This window comes from Sinohyriopsis cumingii, chromosome 15, assembly GCF_028554795.1.
Source record: "Sinohyriopsis cumingii isolate HCF-2022 chromosome 15, ASM2855479v2, whole genome shotgun sequence".
Classification (NCBI taxonomy): domain Eukaryota; kingdom Metazoa; phylum Mollusca; class Bivalvia; order Unionida; family Unionidae; genus Sinohyriopsis; species Sinohyriopsis cumingii.
Window position 1 is genome coordinate 68,224,441 of NC_142975.1, and position 20,999 is coordinate 68,245,439.

At 35.3% G+C, this 20,999-nt stretch overlaps 1 protein-coding gene across 3 annotated transcripts in view; it reads left to right on the forward strand.

The window, feature by feature from the left end:
- Positions 1-20,999, forward strand: part of LOC149782009 (uncharacterized) — a 158,920-nt gene that overhangs the window by 45,404 nt on the left and 92,517 nt on the right. For all 3 annotated transcript variants that reach the window (XM_089933411.1, XM_089933413.1, XM_089933412.1), the window contains exons 6-8: positions 7,076-7,177; positions 9,313-9,501; positions 18,238-18,322. In XM_089933411.1, the coding sequence (XP_089789537.1) occupies positions 7,076-7,177; positions 9,313-9,501; positions 18,238-18,322 (376 nt within the window). The remainder of the gene's footprint in view (positions 1-7,075; positions 7,178-9,312; positions 9,502-18,237; positions 18,323-20,999) is intronic.

Consider the following 20,999-nt stretch of genomic DNA (forward strand, 5'->3'; position numbering starts at 1 on the left):
ACTACATAAATATTGCATCATCTCAATATTGTAACATACTGAAATGTAGAGACATCTTTAAAAGTAAAGTTTTAATTCCAGCATAGGCCTAAAAGTAATGAACTGAGGATCAGTGATATGCAGAAGAATTTAACTGTCCATGTACACATTCAGAATAACTATATTTGATGGAAAAGTATACACTAAATTTGATTTTTTTGGTCAAAAAAATACTTTTCCACCCTTTTTCTCTATTTGGTTGCTATAGTAACCATGAACACAGATCAGTTGCACTGACATATTTAGTGTTAGCAATCTGCATGCATAAATGCATCACTTTTTACAATTTCATTTCAATCTGTTTATAAATAATAGTTCTGAAGCTGTTATTTGGATTTTGCCCAAAAAGTTTGTATTGTTCTGAAACAATTTAGCATTCACAGTTGGAGCAGTTAGAAACATATCAGCACTTGTTTTAATGCCAAGCAAAACAACACAGAACTACCAGGGCTAATATTGACCACATTGATGAAAAAATTGCTCTAACCACAAATTTAAGATTGGAATTTTTGTGGGTAATATTCAGTGTGCACAATTTGTTATATATTTAGTTAAATATTCTTGTCATTTTAGAGTACTGACTGTAGCTTCTCTCAGAATCTGTTGTTTTGGATCTGCATTGAATATTTTAACTATAATCCTGCAGACATGTTCTGATGAGAGGATTATATGAAACTAAAGTGAAGTATATTGAGGAAAAGATGGTTTTGGATAAGAAATAAATGTATTGTCTCATTTTTGAAAAATAGGCAAGATGCACTTAATTTTTTTTGTCGCATTGTTTCATTTGGTTTACTCGGCATTTAACGTTTGCACTGAAGACCATTTCTTTGTGTTACAACTGCAGTTATGAAAATTCATTGCTACATTATCATGAGAAGTACAATATATACTTGATTATAAGTTGACTCACCTGTCATAAATCCACCCCAGATTTTGGAACTAAAAAGGACCGTCTCTTTGACCCTCCTATAAGTCATCGTGTATTTTGCAAGTCAAAAATGTCTGAAGGGGTGACTTATCATCAGTTAGTCAGAGTTGCACTTTGGAAAAAATAAACAAGTCAAACTGGACACGGACACACACACACACACACACAGGAAAAATACCAGTGTAAAATGCAAGTATATTACATGTACTGAGTGGAATATGTCACCTACAAATTGACAACTTAAGTTTGTTTATTATTATGTAATAAAATCCATTACAATCCATAATCCTTGACATTTTATATCCCTTTATATGACAAATCAATGAATGTATAGGTCACATACCAGTATAAAAATAGTTCAGAATGATCCGATTCACAATATCCCATAATATATTAATTCCACATGTCTTATAAATAAAGGATGAAAGTTAAGTCCACATTTTTGTGATTCATCCTCATTGTCTGATAAAGTTCTGAAATCCTCCATCCTAATCATTGTAAATCATCGTTGTCTAGTCATTGTAAATATCATCAGACTCAGTTTCATTGTCATATGCGAGTGCTTATGTAAAGACTAAACTGGAGTTCTGTAAGCAGCACTTTGATCATACAGTTGGTGAAATCTATTAATCCTTTAATTCTTTGAGTTGGTTGCTGTGTAGGCAGTTGATCTACATGTACCAAAGTCACATAGAGCAATGCACTAAAAATATAACACTTGCTACCTATTTGACTTGATATGCTTAGTCCTGCATGTTAAATTTGTAGCAGTGTAGTATATGTTAATTTCAACATCAGTTTGAACTGTTTCACATTTTTAGTAGACATCTGTTATCTGAAGGAGGATTTAAGAGTAAAATCTGATCTGTATTGTTGTATAAAATCTTGACAGAAATCATTCACCATCAAGCCAGGGAAGCTGTGTGACCAACTGTAGCAGATGGTTCTAATCCTCAAAATCTAATTGTTCTTTGTCTACATTTACATCACCAAATAATCTGTGTTTGACAAATTATCGAAAATGAGTGTTGCCTACATGAACATCAGAGCCTTTATCTGACTTATTGAAACTTTTATTATCATAATTCTAATCATCCAAACTGAATGAATTCCATGGCCTCCATTTTGGAGAGTGGAGAATCTGACCCAGTTACTTTAAATAGCAGATTTCAACTAGATTGTAAATAGCAGCTATGTTATCTGATGTAATGGTCCTGTAGTATGTAATAGGTTTTCCTCAAAGGTGGCGCTACAAAAACCAGCTCAAAATGGCTGATGTTTACAGTAGGCATCCAAACATGCTTCTATGTGGATGGTGCAGAGGCATCCAAACACACTTCCATGCAAATCGGGTTGAGGCATCCACTTGCGCATTCATGAAAATGGGGTAGAGGCATCCAAAGGGGCTTGCATGAGGTAAATATTTAAAAGATGCAACTGATCTTGTGTCAGTTGCACAGCAAGATCACAGGGAGTTCAAAATAACCACCATTCGTAAGTTGGCACTGAGCAAGTATCAGACTTGCGGCTCATTAAAAGGTTGTCATGAGGGAAAACAAAGAAGGTATTGCCTTTGCAAGCTCAGGAATTAAAGTCTAGCATATACAGGAACTCTACTTGGCACTGAAGAAGTATTACATTTGTGGCATGATCAAAAAGACATAACTTGAAAACAAAGTGATTGTTGCCTTTACAAACCAATGGCAACATGCACTGGCAGAAAACTTTGGAAATATCACATGGGAATAAAATCTAACTTATGGAAAAGGAGAATACAAATTAAATCAAAATTTATTGCATCAACGCAGTGCTGATACAGCAAAACACAAATATTAATACAAATACAGGTTGTTCTGATTTCCACAAATAAATGGAAACATTATACTTGTTAGTAAATACACATGGTAAACAACATTGACAGACACTTCATTTTGAGGTATTGTTTGATTTACCATTTCATTTTCAAATCATTAAAATCCAAATAACTGCATATACAAGTACAGTGTAAAGAATACCTTCATGAAATAGATAAACACTGCATACCATAATAAGCATTTCTTAATGGGAATAGTGGAATGAAAAAGTAATAATATTTGAATTGGCAGTATTTTTTGGTACTGCTAACATCTAAATTTTTCAAAAGTTGAATCTGCTGTCTGATATAATAGTTTATATACTGTGCTGGTCAGTGCTCAGAGAAATTGTTTTTAGGCACAGGCCCCAGGCTGGTGAATTAAATAAACTCAAGCCCTGACTGAAATTCCACAAGCCCAGACAGTTCATACCTGTCAACTCTCAAGCCGGGAGGAAAATCTCCCGATTTTTGGGATATTTCCTCATCTACCTCCCTATCTTGTAATATCTCCCAATTTTTCGCAGAGAAGTCATGATTATTACATTGTCTGTCAATTTTCATTTCTCAGTAGAACCCCGCCCCCCCCCCCCCATCATACATAAATAGATATATGTAATCAACAGATGCCATATCCTATTTTATCACGTGAATATTGTAGTGATGAAATCTGTGCCAGATTTAGGCATATGCTAAACAAGCTACAGCTTAGGGACTCACTGTCTGAACTCACAGCCTGAAGGGGCCACTCAATTTGCTTTTATACCAAATAGGGCCTCTGCAGCTTCCCATAGCTTAGGGCCTCGCTATGTCTAAACTGCCACACTGCAGACATCGTAGCGATATGACTGGAAAATTGTTAAAAATCCAAATCACACACACACGTCTAAATCCAGCACTGGACGAAATAATTAATATCACATGACATTTTTTTTTCTTCTTAGTAAATAGAACGTTAAGATTAAGCATTATTCACGTAAATTTCAGATGTTTTTAAACAATTACAACAATACTATAGTAAAAAAATAAATATAAGAACAAAATTGTCATCAGTTAGCTTAAATGAATGATCACCATGAATGCTGTGAAATTTTCTCTGCAAACAAAATCGCATCTCCATTTCTGCCAAAGAAACTCGGCCAGTTAACACCTGACATTTCTCTACCACATATGTAAAGTTTAATTACCATGATTAATTTAAAACAAGGAATAAAACAAAATATAACATGCAGTATATGTGCCCCTGAAGAACTAATTCAGAATAAATATTTTATTCAGTAAACAGTGTTACATGCATTAAGACTTAAACCTAGGGAAATAAGGTGGGGCATAAAACGTGGGAAAAACAGTTGCTACATGTATGGTAACTTGTGACTGCAGATTTGATCTGTTTAAGAGAAGTCCTTGGCATCGTAAGTTACAACAAAACAGGCATCGTTTTTTTGGCAATCAATTGCTGCTGCTTACATACACACACTGTCGAACATGGTTTCTTTGAAGTATGTCCGAAGGGCAGTCCTTTTCACAAGATAAATGCAAGGATCAGGATTAACTGTTAATTAGTCACACTGGCTTTATTGTTTGCATGCTTAAATAAAAACTTTAGTTATTTTGCAGTTTAGCCAGAGCTGACCAGAATATGAAAAAGGGGCTTGTCCTGGGGGAATAATAGGGCGTATCACAGGGAGAAATGGCACGTCCCGTGGGCACTCGCACATTGGGGCAAGGGGGTTGGAGAAATAGTCTTCTCCTCCCAATTTCTATTGTCAACCAGTTAATGTGAAACTTTGACCTCTTTTCTTTTAATCGCTGCTATTTAAACTGCCCAAGGGATAATTTTACATCAGTTCCAATCATTACAGATTACTGTTTATACATACTACATGTAAGATTACTGAAAACTGTTTTCTCGAAACATGACAGGTTTAGAATCTTAATTTTAGCAAAGCTTCCATTTTGATTAAAATCAGATTTCAATTTTACCTAGGACAGTGGGGATTTGATTTAGATTGTGCCGTGTTAAGGCATGTATGTCAACATCTTGAAAATACATTATTCATTTCACCAGCGCGATCAAAGTTAACTCAGGCAAATAATTTTTGTTTCAAGCCCGACTGGCACCTAACTTTGAATACAGGATGGGCCCGAACTAAAATCAGAGGGGCTATCAGATTATTTTTATCACTGCTGTTGTAGATAAAAGCTCTGTGATATGATTGTTGCATTTTGTGGTCACTTTTTCAGCCTTCTGTCTGTTTTCGTAACACATTTAACACTATTCCCAGGAATTAAAATATCCAACGGTATGTCTGGAACAGTGCCAATGTTTACTCTAGGCCTAACTTTTGTGTATCCTAGAGCTGCCATATTTTTAGGATACCTCTCATAACATTCCTTTGAGAAATGTAACAAACATAGAGTGCTGTATGGTGTTGCTTTGAAATTGACTCACTTGTAATAATGTATCCATACTTTCTGTTTGCCTTTATCTTTTGGAAAAGAAAAAAAAATGTTGTCCACAGGCTTTTCTTAATGTGCTATTACACCCATAAGCAACACAAAACGACATTGTCTTTTACTCTGGTAACTCCGACTTGGGATGCTGGATTCGCTACTATGATGTCACATCCTGAAAGTAACCGAATTACCGCGAAAATTCTGCATACAGGGTCATGGGAATTCAGCTCCTAGAAGAAATGCCAATATTTAAATATTGGCATTACGGTCACAGATGATACTTCAGAATAAAGGTTTCTTCTGTAGTGCTTTTATTATTATTCTATATCTCCATTGGTTTCTGGTCTGTTTTAAGTTTGTTGTACATTAATGTCTCTGTTTTGAAAAGTCGAGTGCTGGGCAACCAGCAGAGAGATTTTATGTGCACAGCAAATGGGGGACAGTTTGTTTCAATGTATGCTGGTATAATGGGATCTTTATAAGCTTCTTGAACATTTTTCAGATCTGTCAAGAACAGAACTTGATCATTTTTTTCAATCATGATGTTTTTTTTTATAGTTCTTCACAAAATACCTGCAGATTTGGATAATAGATTTATTCATGCAGAATTGTGTGCATTATTAATGGTAAAAATCAGCACCAGTGTATTTCTAAAACAAATTAGCCACTGGAGAAAGAAATTACGTCAATATTTTCACAGAAGAAATGTGTAACTCAGGATGCCATGTTTAGATACAATATGTGTGTATGCACCATTGTCACCATAGACAAATTTGATTCATTCTGAAAGTTTTATCTTCTATTAAATTATCTAAGATACTATATTTTTCTTGTGTATCATTTCACAAACAGTGTTATCTTTTGAAATTACTTTGAAGTCAAAAGTTTGTTTTGTTTAGCTTCAGGTCCCTTAGGATGAATTGATTAGTCCTGGAGTTGAATTTTGTATATTTGTATGTATTGTAAATAGGTGGGTACTGGGTTTTATACATAAATATTTATTATAAATATGCATTACTGGTATTTAATGATGTTTTGAGAGAATTTATTATGTTTATACATGCTAACATACTTATGTTCCTCATTTTCATTCTCTGTCCCTCATTTTTGGTGTTGGCATCCCTCAAAAGCATTTTCTGGGGTAGGCATGTCTGTCTAACCAATTTGGCCATTTGAGCGGTTGGAAGAAACCATGAAATTCAGTGTTTACACTTCATAGTGCAAGATATGCATGCTCACCATGAAGCTGAAAAAACAAATTGTAGTTAGTTTTAATTCTTTGCTGTTGAGAACTTCTAAAGTCTCAGATTTCAGTTGAGAATATCTTTTTAGTCCTCTGTAATGCTTTGGACATTTCACCTGTCATCTCTAACGGTATTGTATCAACATACTGTCATTGTATCACTACTGTTTGATAATTTAGTGATACTGTTATGTCAGAAAATCCAGAGCAGATACACGCTTTAGTTGTGCACAGGGATGGCCTGGAATTCATAAAACTTCCCATTTAAAAGATTCTATATTTTTTACTTGAAATTCAGTATCACAATATCATGCTTACATTCAGTTATAAGCTTTCAAAGTTTGCACTGATATTTTAAAAGAGCAAACTACCAGAACTGTAATTTTCTTGAAATTATCTTCAGTAAGTTAAGAATTAATGGATCTCATACTGAGTCTTGCATGTTTTAAAGAATTCCAGCCTTGGTCACAAAGTAGTCCATAGTTAATGCGTATGTTTGTAGTATACATGTAACTGGTTTCAAAGAATTTCTTGCACTTTTGTTTCAATCTAGACTATTGGATCAAATATGGCTATAAAAGATCTGTCTGAGGTACCAGCTGATGCATTAAGGAAGCAAGATGATGCACCTAAGAAGCCAAGGAAAGAAAAGAAGGTGCTATTCGTGATAGTATTTCTGTTCCAAAGATACTCTAAGTGTAATGCCCAATTAAATCAGTGACAATTTTAGTAGTCAGTATCGTTTGAAATCTATTTGTACTTAGTCGTGGCAGGGATCTTGCTGAATTTTTTGGGGATTGCTAAGATTCTCACTCTGTTTTATGCACTGAGTATTTTCATGAAACTTGAGCCAGTTATATATCATGTATAGATTGTGTGTCAGATATTACAGCAATGGATTGGACTAGTACTGGATCAAATGCATTCACATTAGGAGAATGCAGCTGATCAGTTCTAGTTTGATCAGCTCAGCATCATGAATGATATCTGTGTCTGTAGCTCATGAATTTTAACATCAGCCTTTTGAAATGTGGATAAATTTACCTAATTCAGACATCATCTGCTTTATCTTCATGTTATTAAACTAATTAACATATTTATTTAAGGTACGTTGGTGATATAATTTGTCTAATGAGTAGACCCTATTTGCTTATATGTGGTACATAATGGCTCCAATAACTCTTTATTCACAAATGAACTTTTCCGAAACTCCAGAGGCAACATGATAGATCATGTATATACAGACCAATCTTTTTTAGGATGTATTGAATGAATATTCTGCTCAAAATGTTAATACAAATGGTGTTGAAATGATTTGTGCATGGAATGAATTTGGAACCTTTTGCTACATTGTTAGATGCTTTCATGAAAAATTACTGAGATACAGTCTCCGATATCAGTCTCAATGCTGAGCTGAATAAGCCGTAACAGCATTGTCTTGGTCACAGCATGCATCCAGTTACTATAGTCCAAGTGAATTCTGTAACCCTGCTTTAATTTTTGTTTGATAGTTTGCTTTTCATTTAATTATTTTTCTTGGCTGTGTTTTTTTTTTTTTAGCCTCTGGTGGCTTCCAGGTATTTAAATACCTCATTATGTTGATGTTGGGAGTCCGAAGTAGCATGTCATCAGACATCACATAGATGCAGAAGAGTCTTTACAGGCATCAAGTGAATGCAAATTAAATAAGTTATTTATCTTTTCATATCACCCTAATTCATGTGTGGTCATCAGAAGCTATTTTTTATTTTTCACTTTGTAATCTTTCTTTTTAAATCATAAAATATAAAATCTGTAAATTAAACTTGCTAAATTGACCTAAAAATCCAACTGGCCAGATGGACTGGCTACTCATTTTCCCCAGACCACTGTGAAATTGGCTGGCATTGGACACAGCAGTTTGTACACACTTTATGTGCCATACAAAACATCAAACTTGAGTTATGGTTCTTGTAGGGAATCCAATCCCTAGAAGGATACCCAAGGTATAGGTACAGTGCTCAGTATTTCCTCCACATATTACCTATTCCTCCAATATTAATGAGATTGGAGAATATATTCAGAGGAAAAAGCTAATTTTTTAGTGAATTATGTTTCTTGGATAATACTTGCCTAATCACATTACATGAAGAACCTCCCAACTACCCTACAATGTGAGCATTCTTGTTGGTAGTTTGCTCAGCTAAAAACTGGCAACACCAAGTGGTGGCAAGGGGAGGTAATGGGCAAGAGTTGTTGTCTATTGTCTGTATCATAGAGACAAAAGATAAATTTTTGTAAGGCTGGATTCAGGAGGCAGCAGGCTTATATTCCTGTTGTTAATGTGATTGGGCATGTATGCTTGGAGAAACATAATTTACTCCAAAATTTGTTTTCTCTTTTATAAAATACAAGAATAACAAGAAACTGGTAGATTAAACTGTAGGTGAAAATTGGCAGCAGAGATGAAAAGAAATATGCTGGTAATTGATGAGGAAAACTAATGAGTTGCTATGGCATAACTAAAATGTTGAACAAATTCAAGGTTCTGGAACTGGATGAATTGATGTACAGTATTTATTCTTACTGGACCATAATTGTTACAGACTGTGTACAGGTATGCATTGGCTGATAGGAAGATGCAATATGATTGACATATTTTACTCATAAAGAATGTATTATTCATTGATACAAGGATTACTGATGAGCAAGCTCATAGCATCTCTTGATTGGATATGCCCTAGATACATTTTGGTTCTTTTGATCTGACAGTAAATCAATCAATAAATTTTTTTTGGTATGAATTTTCAGCTCAAAATAACAGATCCTAAGACACATGATACATTTGGAAAGACAGACGATGAATCAAAAATAGCAGGTGTTGTGTCTAAGAAGCCATATGATCCATCTTTGAAGTCAGATGAGGTATCAAACAAGCCAGATAATTCATTCAAGGTTTTGGACATTGTATCCAAGAAATCAAAGAAAGAAAAAAAGCCAGTAAGTCAACCATGTTATATATTATATAGTATTAAAAGGTAAAAAAATCTTAGATTTGTACCTGGTTAACAGTTATTGGAAATAGCAGAAACCAGCAGACCTTTCCTGGCTTCAAACATTAGAAGTTTTAAATAGTTATAAGATGTTGAAGAATGCATTTGATAATCAGTGAAACAGATGATTCATGACTGCTTGAGATTTCAGTAATTAGTCATGATAGTGACCTGTGCTTTTAAATAAATAAAAGGTTATGTTGATGTTAATTTTTGTCAACGCAATTGCGATGACGAAATAATAAGACTATTACCATATTTTTAGGTCTATGAGTCGTTGTGGAGTATAAGTCAGAGTTACTAATTTTGTCATTTTTCCATTCCTCATCCATATACAAGTCAATTTAGACTATTAAATGCATTTGCAGAGGGTGGATCAGTGCAGTTGTAATCTGTTTTGTTCAGTTACCTGAGAATTGTTATCTTCCTCATGCACAAGGGTACCTTTATATTCTATGGTCAGTTGATAACTCTGATTAAACAATTCATTCTTGTTTTAATTATATCCATTGTCTCAAGAACCACATGCTTATGCAGGATTATTTAAATGCTGTTTATTCCAGTTGGCACCTGTTTGAAGGCAATAATCGACAGATGAGATAAAAAATATATGGCTGTTTATAAGGATATCAGAAGTGTAAAGAAAATTAATGATAGAGATATAATAATAGAGAAAGACACATAAAAAGAATAAAGAAATATCTCTTTTAAAATAATTTCTTTAATACATCTTTTAAATACTACAACAAATTTACACAAATGAGCAGTTTCATAATGCATACTATTTAACATGTTATCAATTATAATTGAAAGAACCTATGTGATTGTTCAGGTTTTATTTTATCACTGTTGCATGATTTAATCAATAAAAGAATGGGTAAGAGTTCACTTAATGATAGTTATATATGTCCAGAGAGGAGAAAGGGCTTAATTTCTTGTGGTTCTCAATCCACTGAAGATCATACAATCAATAATTGATGTCAAGTAATGATAGAGAACAAAGAGGTACTGGCATTGCCTGTTATCCAAAACCAACTGTTAAACAGTTAAATGCTTGGATTGTTGTCAGAAACCAAAGGCCACTGCATCAGTTACCAAAATAATCAGACAGATGCTCAAACTTCAGCTTATTAAGGATGAATAACGGTTTTGTCTTGATATTACATTTTGCAATAAGTGGAAATGTATAATTACAAATGGATCATTAATGATCTACAAGTAATCCATCTCTGTACTGAATTTTTAACCTCTATTTTGGGCATTCATTTGTAAATATATAATAGTATTGTAAATATATTTTAATTATGTTCTTAATCTATGTTTTATATGAACATTCATCAAACATTCAAGTTGTTAATATGGAATGCATCCCTTTGTTGGATCACTTGTATCAGTGTTAAAGATGAAACCATTAATCACTCGTATCCCTCAAATAAAATACATGGGAATCAAATAACAATGGACCTCTGGCTAAAATGTGATCAGGAAGAAGGAGGTATGTTAAAAAAGATGAATAAAGCAGAATTTGTTCATAGTTTATTTCGAGAATTCATACTTATTTTGCATAAATATAGTACACTAAGTATAGAGTGTAAGTACTATGCAGCCCATGTTTGTGAACTCTTTAATTCATCATCATCATCATCATCAGTCTCTTGACCTAGAGTGGTCGTTGAGGCGCTGTGCTGCTGAACATTTTACCAGTTCCCTCCACTTGTCTCGATCATGTGCCAATGCCTATGTCTCTGCAAAACTTTTCCTGGTCCATTCTGTGATGATGTCAGTCCATTTTTTTCTCTGTCTACCTCTCCTTCTGCCACCCTGGATGCTGCCCTGCAGAACTGTTGTGGATAGACTGTTGGCTTTAGTGACATGGCCATACCATTTCAGCTTTCTCTTTTTGATGGTGGTGAGGAGGTCTTCATATTGGCCTACTTTGCGCCTGATGGTGTCACGCACTTCTTCATTTGTGATGTGGTCCATGTAGGAGATGCCAAGGGTGGTTCTGTAGCATCTCATTTCAAGTGCCTGGATTCTTTGTTGTAATTCTGCTGTCAGTGTCCAGGCTTCACATGAATACAAAAAGACTGAGATGACTAGTGCTCACAATAGTCTGATTTTAGTTTTCAGACAGATATTCTTGTCTTTCCAGATGGGTCTTAGCTTTGACATAGCTGCCATTGTTTGTGCTGCTCTTGACAAAATTTCTGCTTTTGATCCCACTTTGGTGATTATGGAACCAAGATATTTGAACTGGCTCAGTGTTTCCAGTTCCTGTCCTCTAACTTTAATCTTGGCTGAGATTTGTTTGCCACTATTTGTCATCAGCTTTGTCTTCTCAGCGCTTAACTCCACGTCAAATCTGGAAGATGTTTCATCCAGGTTCTTCACTAAGGTGACAAGCTCGTCTTCACTACCTGCCAGCCCATCAATGTCGTCTGCAAAACGGAGATTGGTGATGTTACGCCCTCCAATGCTGACTGTCCCATAGTGGTTTTCCAGGGCTTCGCTCATGATGCACTCTAAGTAGATGTTGAAAAGTGTGGGTATCAGGAGACAGCCTTGACATACTCTGGAACCAGTCCCCCACAGAGCCTTGGGCAATTACTGCACTAGTAGCCTTGGCGTACATCTGTTTGATGGTATCGATCAACTTTTGACCCATGTTGTACTTCTTCATTGTGGCCCACAATGCCTCATGCCACACTCTGTCAAAGGCTTTTTTGAAATCTATGAACACATGATAGATGTCTTGTTGATGTTGTGAGTACTTTTCACACAGAACCCTGAGATTGAATATTTGTCCTGTTGTGCTTGTTCCACTCTGAAACCCGGCCTGTTCTTCAGCAATTATTTCTTCTGCTTGTGGTTTCAGTCTGTTCAAGATGATCTTCAGCATCACCTTACTAGCATGGCTGATCAAACTAATAATTCTGTAATTTTGTCACAACTGGAGATTGCCTTTTATGGGGAGTGTTATAATCAGTGACTGGGTCCACTGTGTTGGCCATTCACCTGTCTGCCAGATCTTGTTGTAGATTTTTGTTAGTAGCTCTATCACTGATTCCCCTCCATTCTTGATAAGTTCAGCTGGGATGTTGTCTACTCCAGCTGCCTTCCCATTCTTCAGTGCTCTTATTGCTGACTCCACCTCTTCTTTGAGAATGGGGAAATCATCATTATTTGAGGAGTTTGGAACTTAAAGCACCTCTGGGTCTCCTGTGGACTGATGGTTATTCTTTGCAATACTTAGTCCATCTTTCTGCAATGTCACTCGCTTCTGTGAGGCATTTTCCATTTTTGTCTTGAATGGTACTGACTCTTGGTTGCTTCTGTCTGGTGAGGTCTTTCACAATTTGGAATGCCTTTTTGCAGTTATTCTTTATCAGACTGCTCTCTATTTCTCTTTAATTGCTTTCTTTTAATTCATGAAAATTGGGATGTAATTAGATCTTAACTAAGGTAACTCAACCATTATACCAGTGTTGTGCCAGTTTTATTTAAGTTTTACACTTTAGTGACTTTTGCATTTTCATCATATCCTCAGTATCTTGGGCCACATCACCTTTACTCATGAAAATAGGAATTTAGATGCAGAATGAGATTAACTCAAACAGATCAACACTAGGTCAGTGTGACTATATATTAATGCCAAAGTGAGTTTTAAGGGTCTACTAGTCAGAAAAGCTAGTATGCAGTGGCCTGTTGTCTATATATTGCTCTTTGGTACAAAATTTGTTGTTGCCACTCATGTACTAGAGGGAGGATTGCCACGAAACACACACATTTGTCTTAGGGCACCATGACTGCTGTTTTGAAATTTTGTTGTTACTGCTTCTGTTTAGCAGATGGTAATATTGCCATAGGAATTTCACTAAAAGACTTCTTATGATGTCTAGTAAGGCCTAAATAAAAATAGTGACATTCTGACAGTCAGTGTAGCCAGAAAATGGATCTTAAGAATTTTGTCATTGCAATTTCATTTTCTACAGATGGTCATATTGACAAGGTGTTTTCATTAAAGATGCTTTAAGAGGTCTAGTACGTCTGAAATGAAAATGGAGCCCCTCAGTAATCTAGCATGACTACCATGATAGTCATCTTGGAAAATCTTGTTATTGCTACTTCTAATTGATTAGTCATATGGACATGTGTTTGAAAATAAAAAGAGATCTTTTAATATTTAGCTTGCACTATATGAAAATTGTGCAAAATATGGTCACCATAGTAGTCGTCTTAAACCATTTGTTATATCTACTCATTTACTTGTCCTATAGACATGGGTTTTCACTAGAAGACTTCTTATGATACTTTGTTCATCCCAAATGACAGCTGTGTTCATCAAACCTCCATTGTGGCTTCCATGGTAGCCAACTTGAAAATCTTGCTATAAGTGCTTTTTAGAACAGATGGTCATGTAGATAAGGGGTTTACACTAGAAGACTAATATCTAGTTTGCCCCAAAAAATAATGGAACTGATCAAACCTCAGACTTGATCGCTATGGTGGCTATCACGAAAATCATATCACTACTTCTCATGAAGAGGTGATCATATTGGAATGGAGTTTTGAGTTAAACAATGTTGTTGGTCCTAAATCAAAACCATGCAAGTGAGATCTTCTGCATTTTAAAAAATCTTGTACTAGCTTCTCAGCAGTTGGCCATATGAATAATAAATTATAAAAAACCTAAAAACTACATATTTTCTGAAATATGTAGTTGTTTCTTTATGAAAATGCTGCTGGTTTAAATGCCCAGATGGCTACCTTGATTACCGTGCTGAAAATCTGTACATGTCTACTTCTAAATGGATCATTGTATTTACATGTTTTTAACTAAAACACTGGTTCTGTGTGAAAATAGTGTATATCTGATATTGGTGGATTTGACATGGTATTTAAAAAAAATGATTTTTGCAGTGTTTATTTGCTTTTTTAATTGAAAACGATGCAGATTAGGCCGCCAACGTTTCTGCACTATTGATGTTGTAGAACCAGATTTAATGGTCTCATTGTCAAGTGGAGAGGTTGTTGTGTAAGAATGTAATAAACAAATGACTACAAATAAATAAGATTTCCATGATGGGACTGATGCTGTTCTTTACTAAGTTTATGATCACAGCGTCTTATGCATGCACAACTGAATTTTGACCAGAACTTTTATTAGTTGCATTCAGATTCCAGTGAACAGTTTGATAATCAATGCTCAGAAAGGTATTATTTAGCTGTACTACTTGAGCTCATGAGGACACAAACAAGTAAACAAGTATGAATGGATTTTTATCAAACCCAGTTGATAGATTTATCAGATGAAAACCCTGAATGATGCCACCTCAACAACAAAAGAATTCTTCCCAGAAAGTATTATAGATTATTTTTAGAGATATATTGAGATTGTCAAAGACAAGTTCATTGATCTTCTATCCATGACATCAGGTTCAAAGGAAAAGGCATGCACCTACAGTCTTGTGAACTTGTTAACTCAAACATGTAAGAAAATTCTTTTTGTTGTCAGATTTGGTATGTTGGATTTTCATGAACCTCAGAAATGTTTTTGTAACTCAGCAGTTTAAAAACAAAGCTCAGAAGAAATAGACTTGTCATGGATTACTGGAAATTCTTTTCAGCCAGTGTAGCATGAGCCCCGTAATGGGTCTGTATTTTTCTTATTTGTAATCATCTTTTCTCTATCATCACTATCTTAGACCCTATTTCACCTGCACTGATCAACATTGCAATGAGGATGCATATCAAGGTGAGTAATCATACCAAATCGCCTACACTCATCAAGATTGCAATGTGGATGCATATCAAGGTGAGTAATCCTACCAAATCGCCTACACTCATCAAGATTGCAATGTGGATGCATATCAAAGTGAGTAATCCTTCCAAATCGCCTACACTGATTAACTTTGCAATGTGGATGCATATCAAGGTGAGTAATCCTACCAAATTGCCTACACTCATCAACATTGCAATGTGGATGCATATCAAGGTGAGTAATCCTACCGAATCACCTACACTGATTAAGATTGCAATTTCATTGGTGAAAGTTCTCCATCACATGACAGAAATTCTGTCTTCAGAATATCCCCACAGGTCAATCTTCCAAATCTGTTGAGTTGTTTTTTACAGGAGTAAGTGGGTTAAAGTGGTTGAAAAGCGTTTAGAGGGGAAAAAATGGTCCTTGCTTAGGGATGCTAAACTTTAAACTTAAGATTTGCTGTGTAGTTAACAAAAAGAAGTTTTATATGGTATTCAATTCACTCAAGGCTCCACAAATGTGTTCTGCTGAATCATGAGTTCATACTTCTTTGCATAATTCAGTTCACTCTACAGAAACCCAAATAACTCAGTCATTATATTCCACTGCTATTCAATTCCTACATTTTCCTCATAGGAATGATAGTGGATAGAGGGCACTGAATTATTTGAGACACTTTGGCCAATACTACATCTCTGTGTATATCATTCTGCATTTGTTTTCTGCATTTCCCCTCCTTCTTGCTTCACAGAAAGATGTTTTTGAAAAAATAGTTTTGTTGCATGATCTTGGCTTGGTAGTTGTCAGTCAGGATGATTGGAATTTTATCTATGCTAAGTTTGCAGATGAAAACTGCAATTATTTTGTTTTCTCACCAATTCAGTACAGTTACAGATGTATTGAAAGAATAAATGACTGCATCTCCCGACTCCTGGTCCTCTATGGAGGAAAATGTGTTGTTTATTTCAACAGCTTTATACAATCTTTATATGCTGACTGACTTTCATGGTGAGAACACTGGATGTACAGGCATTTAGACAAGAAAGAAAGAAATAACCAGTTTAATTCCAACAGATTTGTACTGAATAAAAAATAAAATCATAAGCACCGTCATTTTATCAGTATTTATTTTACAAAAGTTGAATATCTGATTATATTATTTTGAGTTATCCATTTGTTTCTTTTTTGATGCTTACTGTTAGTATTAGAGCATTTCTGAATACATGTACATGTAACAGGATTTTATCAGCAGCAATTATCTGGTTCACTGTCTGATAAAATATGTGTTGTGATTGAGGATGCACCTTTTTTCTTAAAAAATTATAATGAGAAATTTATGTAATAATGACCCAATGGACGTGTGCATCATATTAAAGACTCACGGTTTTGCAATGTTCAGTTACAAATTTCATGCAAAATATAGAATCAGAATGACTCCTTTTTTAACTTATGGGGTTCTCTCCCCCCCACAACCCACCACCAGGGCTTTGCACTGAACCAATAATCTGGCCTGGGTGGTGACCACCTTGACCCCAGGCCTACTTTTAAGTGTTGTGGTTTTTGCCAAATTTCACCGATGCAATGTGGAGGCATATCAAGGTGAGTAATTCTACCATTTTACCTAAACTGATCAAAATTGCAATGTGGATGCATATCAAGATGAGTAATCCTACCAAATCAAAACTATGCCACTGGACACAAATTTTCCATCTTGAGCAACTGTTGTGGTTTCCATTATCTGTTTGATTTCATTGTCTTTGGTCCAATTTCACTTACACATGAAAACTGGTATGTGAATGCATCTCGAGGAGAGTATCGTATCCATATCAGCAGTAGGTCACTTTTCCTTTAAATTTTCAGGCTCGAGTGACTCTGGTATTTTCCTCAATGCAACGTATTTACTTTGTTATCTACTTCATATGTTCTCCAGTTGAAGAAGGGATTCCTGTTTAGAAATAAACACCTTGTTTGAATTTAGTCATGTATACTAAGAAAATGACCCTTGTTAATACAAAATCGAACTATTAAAATTGAATGTCAAGTCAGCTGACCCATGCAGCAGGAATCCTAGAATGAACCCTCCTGGTGAAGGGAGGAAAGTAAGCTTTGTTATGATAATGCAGTTCACTTTCTTAGAAATTGTTAAAAAGAAAGAGAAAAATGATTATAAAGTTAGAAGAATAATTGGTCAGACTTAATCTAATTAGGAACTTAACTGTTTTTTTAATTTTTTTATGGCATTCAAAGTTGCTAAGGGCTGTTCTAGTAAAATATACTTGATACCCAGGGAGGCACTTTTAATGTAGGGTAGTCAACCATGTATGCAATGTATAACTTTCTGTCATTTTCTTACCATTCCGATGGCCTAGTGGTTAGAGTGTCCACCTCAGAAGCAGGAGGTCGTGGGTTCGAACCCCAGCCAAGTCATACCAAAGACTTACAAAAATGGTACTAACAGCTGCCTCACTAGGCGCTCAGCATTAAGAGGTTAGTGTTAGGACTGGTCAACCTTGTTTAGGATAATGTGACTTGGTGGGACATCATGCTACATGTCTGCAGCATGATGCCCCAGTGCTAGACATCACTATAAACCACCACACTGCAGACATCATAGCGATATGACTGAAAAATTGTTAAAGCTACGTTAAACATCCTAATCACACACATACACATCATTTTCTTATGAACTCTGAGTAACTAGAGTACCTGGCATATTTTTTTATTTTTTATTGCCATCCTGGGTACCATGTATGTTTAAATGGAACAGCCCTGAAGCTATTTCACATCTAGCTAATCAGTTAATGCTACTTTTTGAATTATTGGAAATTAAGAATACATTTAGAATGCTGACCTTGTGTTTTCACTGTTATGTATACATAATCTCTTTTACTTGCAGCAGTTTTATGATTATATTTTCAGAAATTATTGATGAGGTCACTCTCAGATGAAGAATATAAAGAATTATTTGCAGCTGTTATTCAAATTGTGCTTAGCAAAGATTCAGGTATGAATGAATTGTTATTTTTCATGGCTGTTCTATTTAACTATACATGTCACTGTTGGGAAGGCATTTTGAAAAAAAAATATATGCCAGGGTACTCTGATTACTCAAGGAGTTCATATTAAAAATTTACAAAATTCTAAATTGCGTCTATCAAAGAGAGATTTAGTCATGAAAGAGCTTAATTTTTCATGATTATTTAAAGAACTGCCTTTTGAGAATCAATTCTTTCATATACTGTTAGCCATTGTAGTTCTGTTTTTGATGAAAAATCACTAGCTGCATCTAAAATAATGTGTACTGCCCTATTCTGAAGTTTACGAATTATATCAAGCAGAGATTTGGCAATTTCCCTATTCATTTGACCAAGAATTTATATATTGTAGTATAGAATGTGAGTTTCTGTAGATAAATTTTTCTATTCGGCTGGCAGTTTGTATGACAGTGATTGACAAATTTTGTCAAGGCAAGTGTTCTAAGATCAATAGACTATCTGGCACCCCAAACGGGAATGATACATGGATGTACACCTCTCCCTTGATAACTCGCACACAATGGGGTCCACAGACATAGAGCGAACTATAAGCAAGGAGCGAGTAACCGAGGGACCTCCAAAAATTGAAAAAATTCGCTTTGTCATCGAGAAAACTATGGGGAGGGGGAGCGGCATTAGGGAACTGGGCTGTTTAATGACTGAATCCTCATTTTCCAATCGCACTGATAATAATTTTTTATAGCGCACTTTTTCTAATGAAGTTATTTGCTTTTCTGTTTAAATAACATTTATTTTCAAAATATCCAACATATGAAAGATTGTTCCAACTGGTTTCAAGAACCAACACGTGTATGTGAAAAATCTGTGTATTACGTCACTGCTTTTTGTTTTCTTGATGCATCTGGTTCCCGTAGTGGTGTTTCTTAGTATCCTGTCAAATAGGGAGTCCACAATGCAGGGAACTAGACTAACTATTGATACACCACTAAACAAGATTCCTTTTTTACAAAAACATGTGACATTTATTTCGTGAGACAATCATCTACATCGAAACTCAATTTTTTAATGATGTTGTGGTGTTTTTTTTAAAGTAATAATGAAACCTGTTATCATCCTTGAGGATATCTCTACATGCCAGTTTAAGAATTCTCAGAAACTTGCTTGCTCACAATGGTCCGTATCTGTGAAATCTAGCTCTTTATTTGACAGAGTATTAATTTTGCTTGGTTACCTTGTTATCTTTGATCAGTTATGAAAGAGTATGTTAATTTAAGGTAGGATATATTACATACACAATAACGTTTATAAGTGTTCGATTGATCAGATGAAGTGAGTTCACCCGACTTATGACTGAGGCCTCTAGATTTTAAGTTTGTAGGATTTTCATGTCTTTTAACTTTTCTTTTATTCCACCTCCTTTATTTGATTCAGAAGACATAATTAATGTGAAGTACAAAGTAGGCTAGCTATTAATTCGGTGCAACAATGCAACAAATACTTCTGTATTAAGTCAGTTATTAAAACATGGTTGGCACTTGATTGGGTTCTCAGTAAAACACTTGTGGACATAGCTGTTATGGTAGATTGATGCATTTTTTGTTTAATTACAAGAGGACACATTGCATTTATGACGATTACACTTAAAAGGAACTTAAAGACAGAACTAGAACACAAATTTCAATTAATAAAATTTGTTTTATTTAATTTGTATTTATTTATTAAAGTACTGCCTCCACTCTGCATAAGTAACGTTTTCATTTATCAAAATATCCTTACATATCATTAATTGTGGTTACTAGGAATGTTGCTCAGAAAGAAAATGATTAACACATTAAGCCCTGAGACAAACTGCTTGGCAGTCCCCAACAGCATACTTGCAAAGATCATCTAGAGCAGTGTTAGCCTTACCAGTGCCTGTATCCCTGAGACTTGTTGACAGTACTTAGCTTGCAGATTTTTATAGAGGGGGCTACTTGCAGTAAATTTGTTATTATTTTATTTGTATTCATTTAATTAAGCTGAAATTTGGCACAGCAATACTCAATAAAATTAAATACATCATGGTATAAATTTCATGCTACATGCAGAAATAAAACTCCTGCATGAAGGTGAAAACTAATGATGTACTTGCCAATTTGCTTCTCTTGCCATGAATAATCCGTAAAATCCATTATGAATTCTCACAGAGTTATTAACACCATCAACACATGAAATAATTATATTTTATGTACACAGAAATTCCACTTGTCATCTCTCTTGTAAACTTAACATCCTGTGAATACTGTACACAAATGGGCATATTTTCCTTGCTCTTTACTTACCTTTCTTCCTAGGGGCCCTGAGTGGCCAAGTGGTCTAAATCTAAAGTGCTCAACATTACGGATCACTGCCATGTCACATCTGTCTATGTGGGTTCGAGTCTCAGGTTCGGCCTATGCGGGTTTGTGAAAAAGCTTGCCAGTAGCTTCTCGTGGGTTGGTGGTTCTTTCTGGGGTTTTCCTGGGCTCTTCCCCCACCGTTAATACTGGCTGCCATGTATAGCCTATCTTGGGCTGAAAAGTGGCGTTAAACCCCACAACAACTACAGTAGTCCCCCTCTTATAAGGCCACCGCTACTGCAGCAGGGAAGTGGCCTTATAATGAGGGTGGCCTTTCTAGAGGGGATGACAAATGTGAATAGTAAAT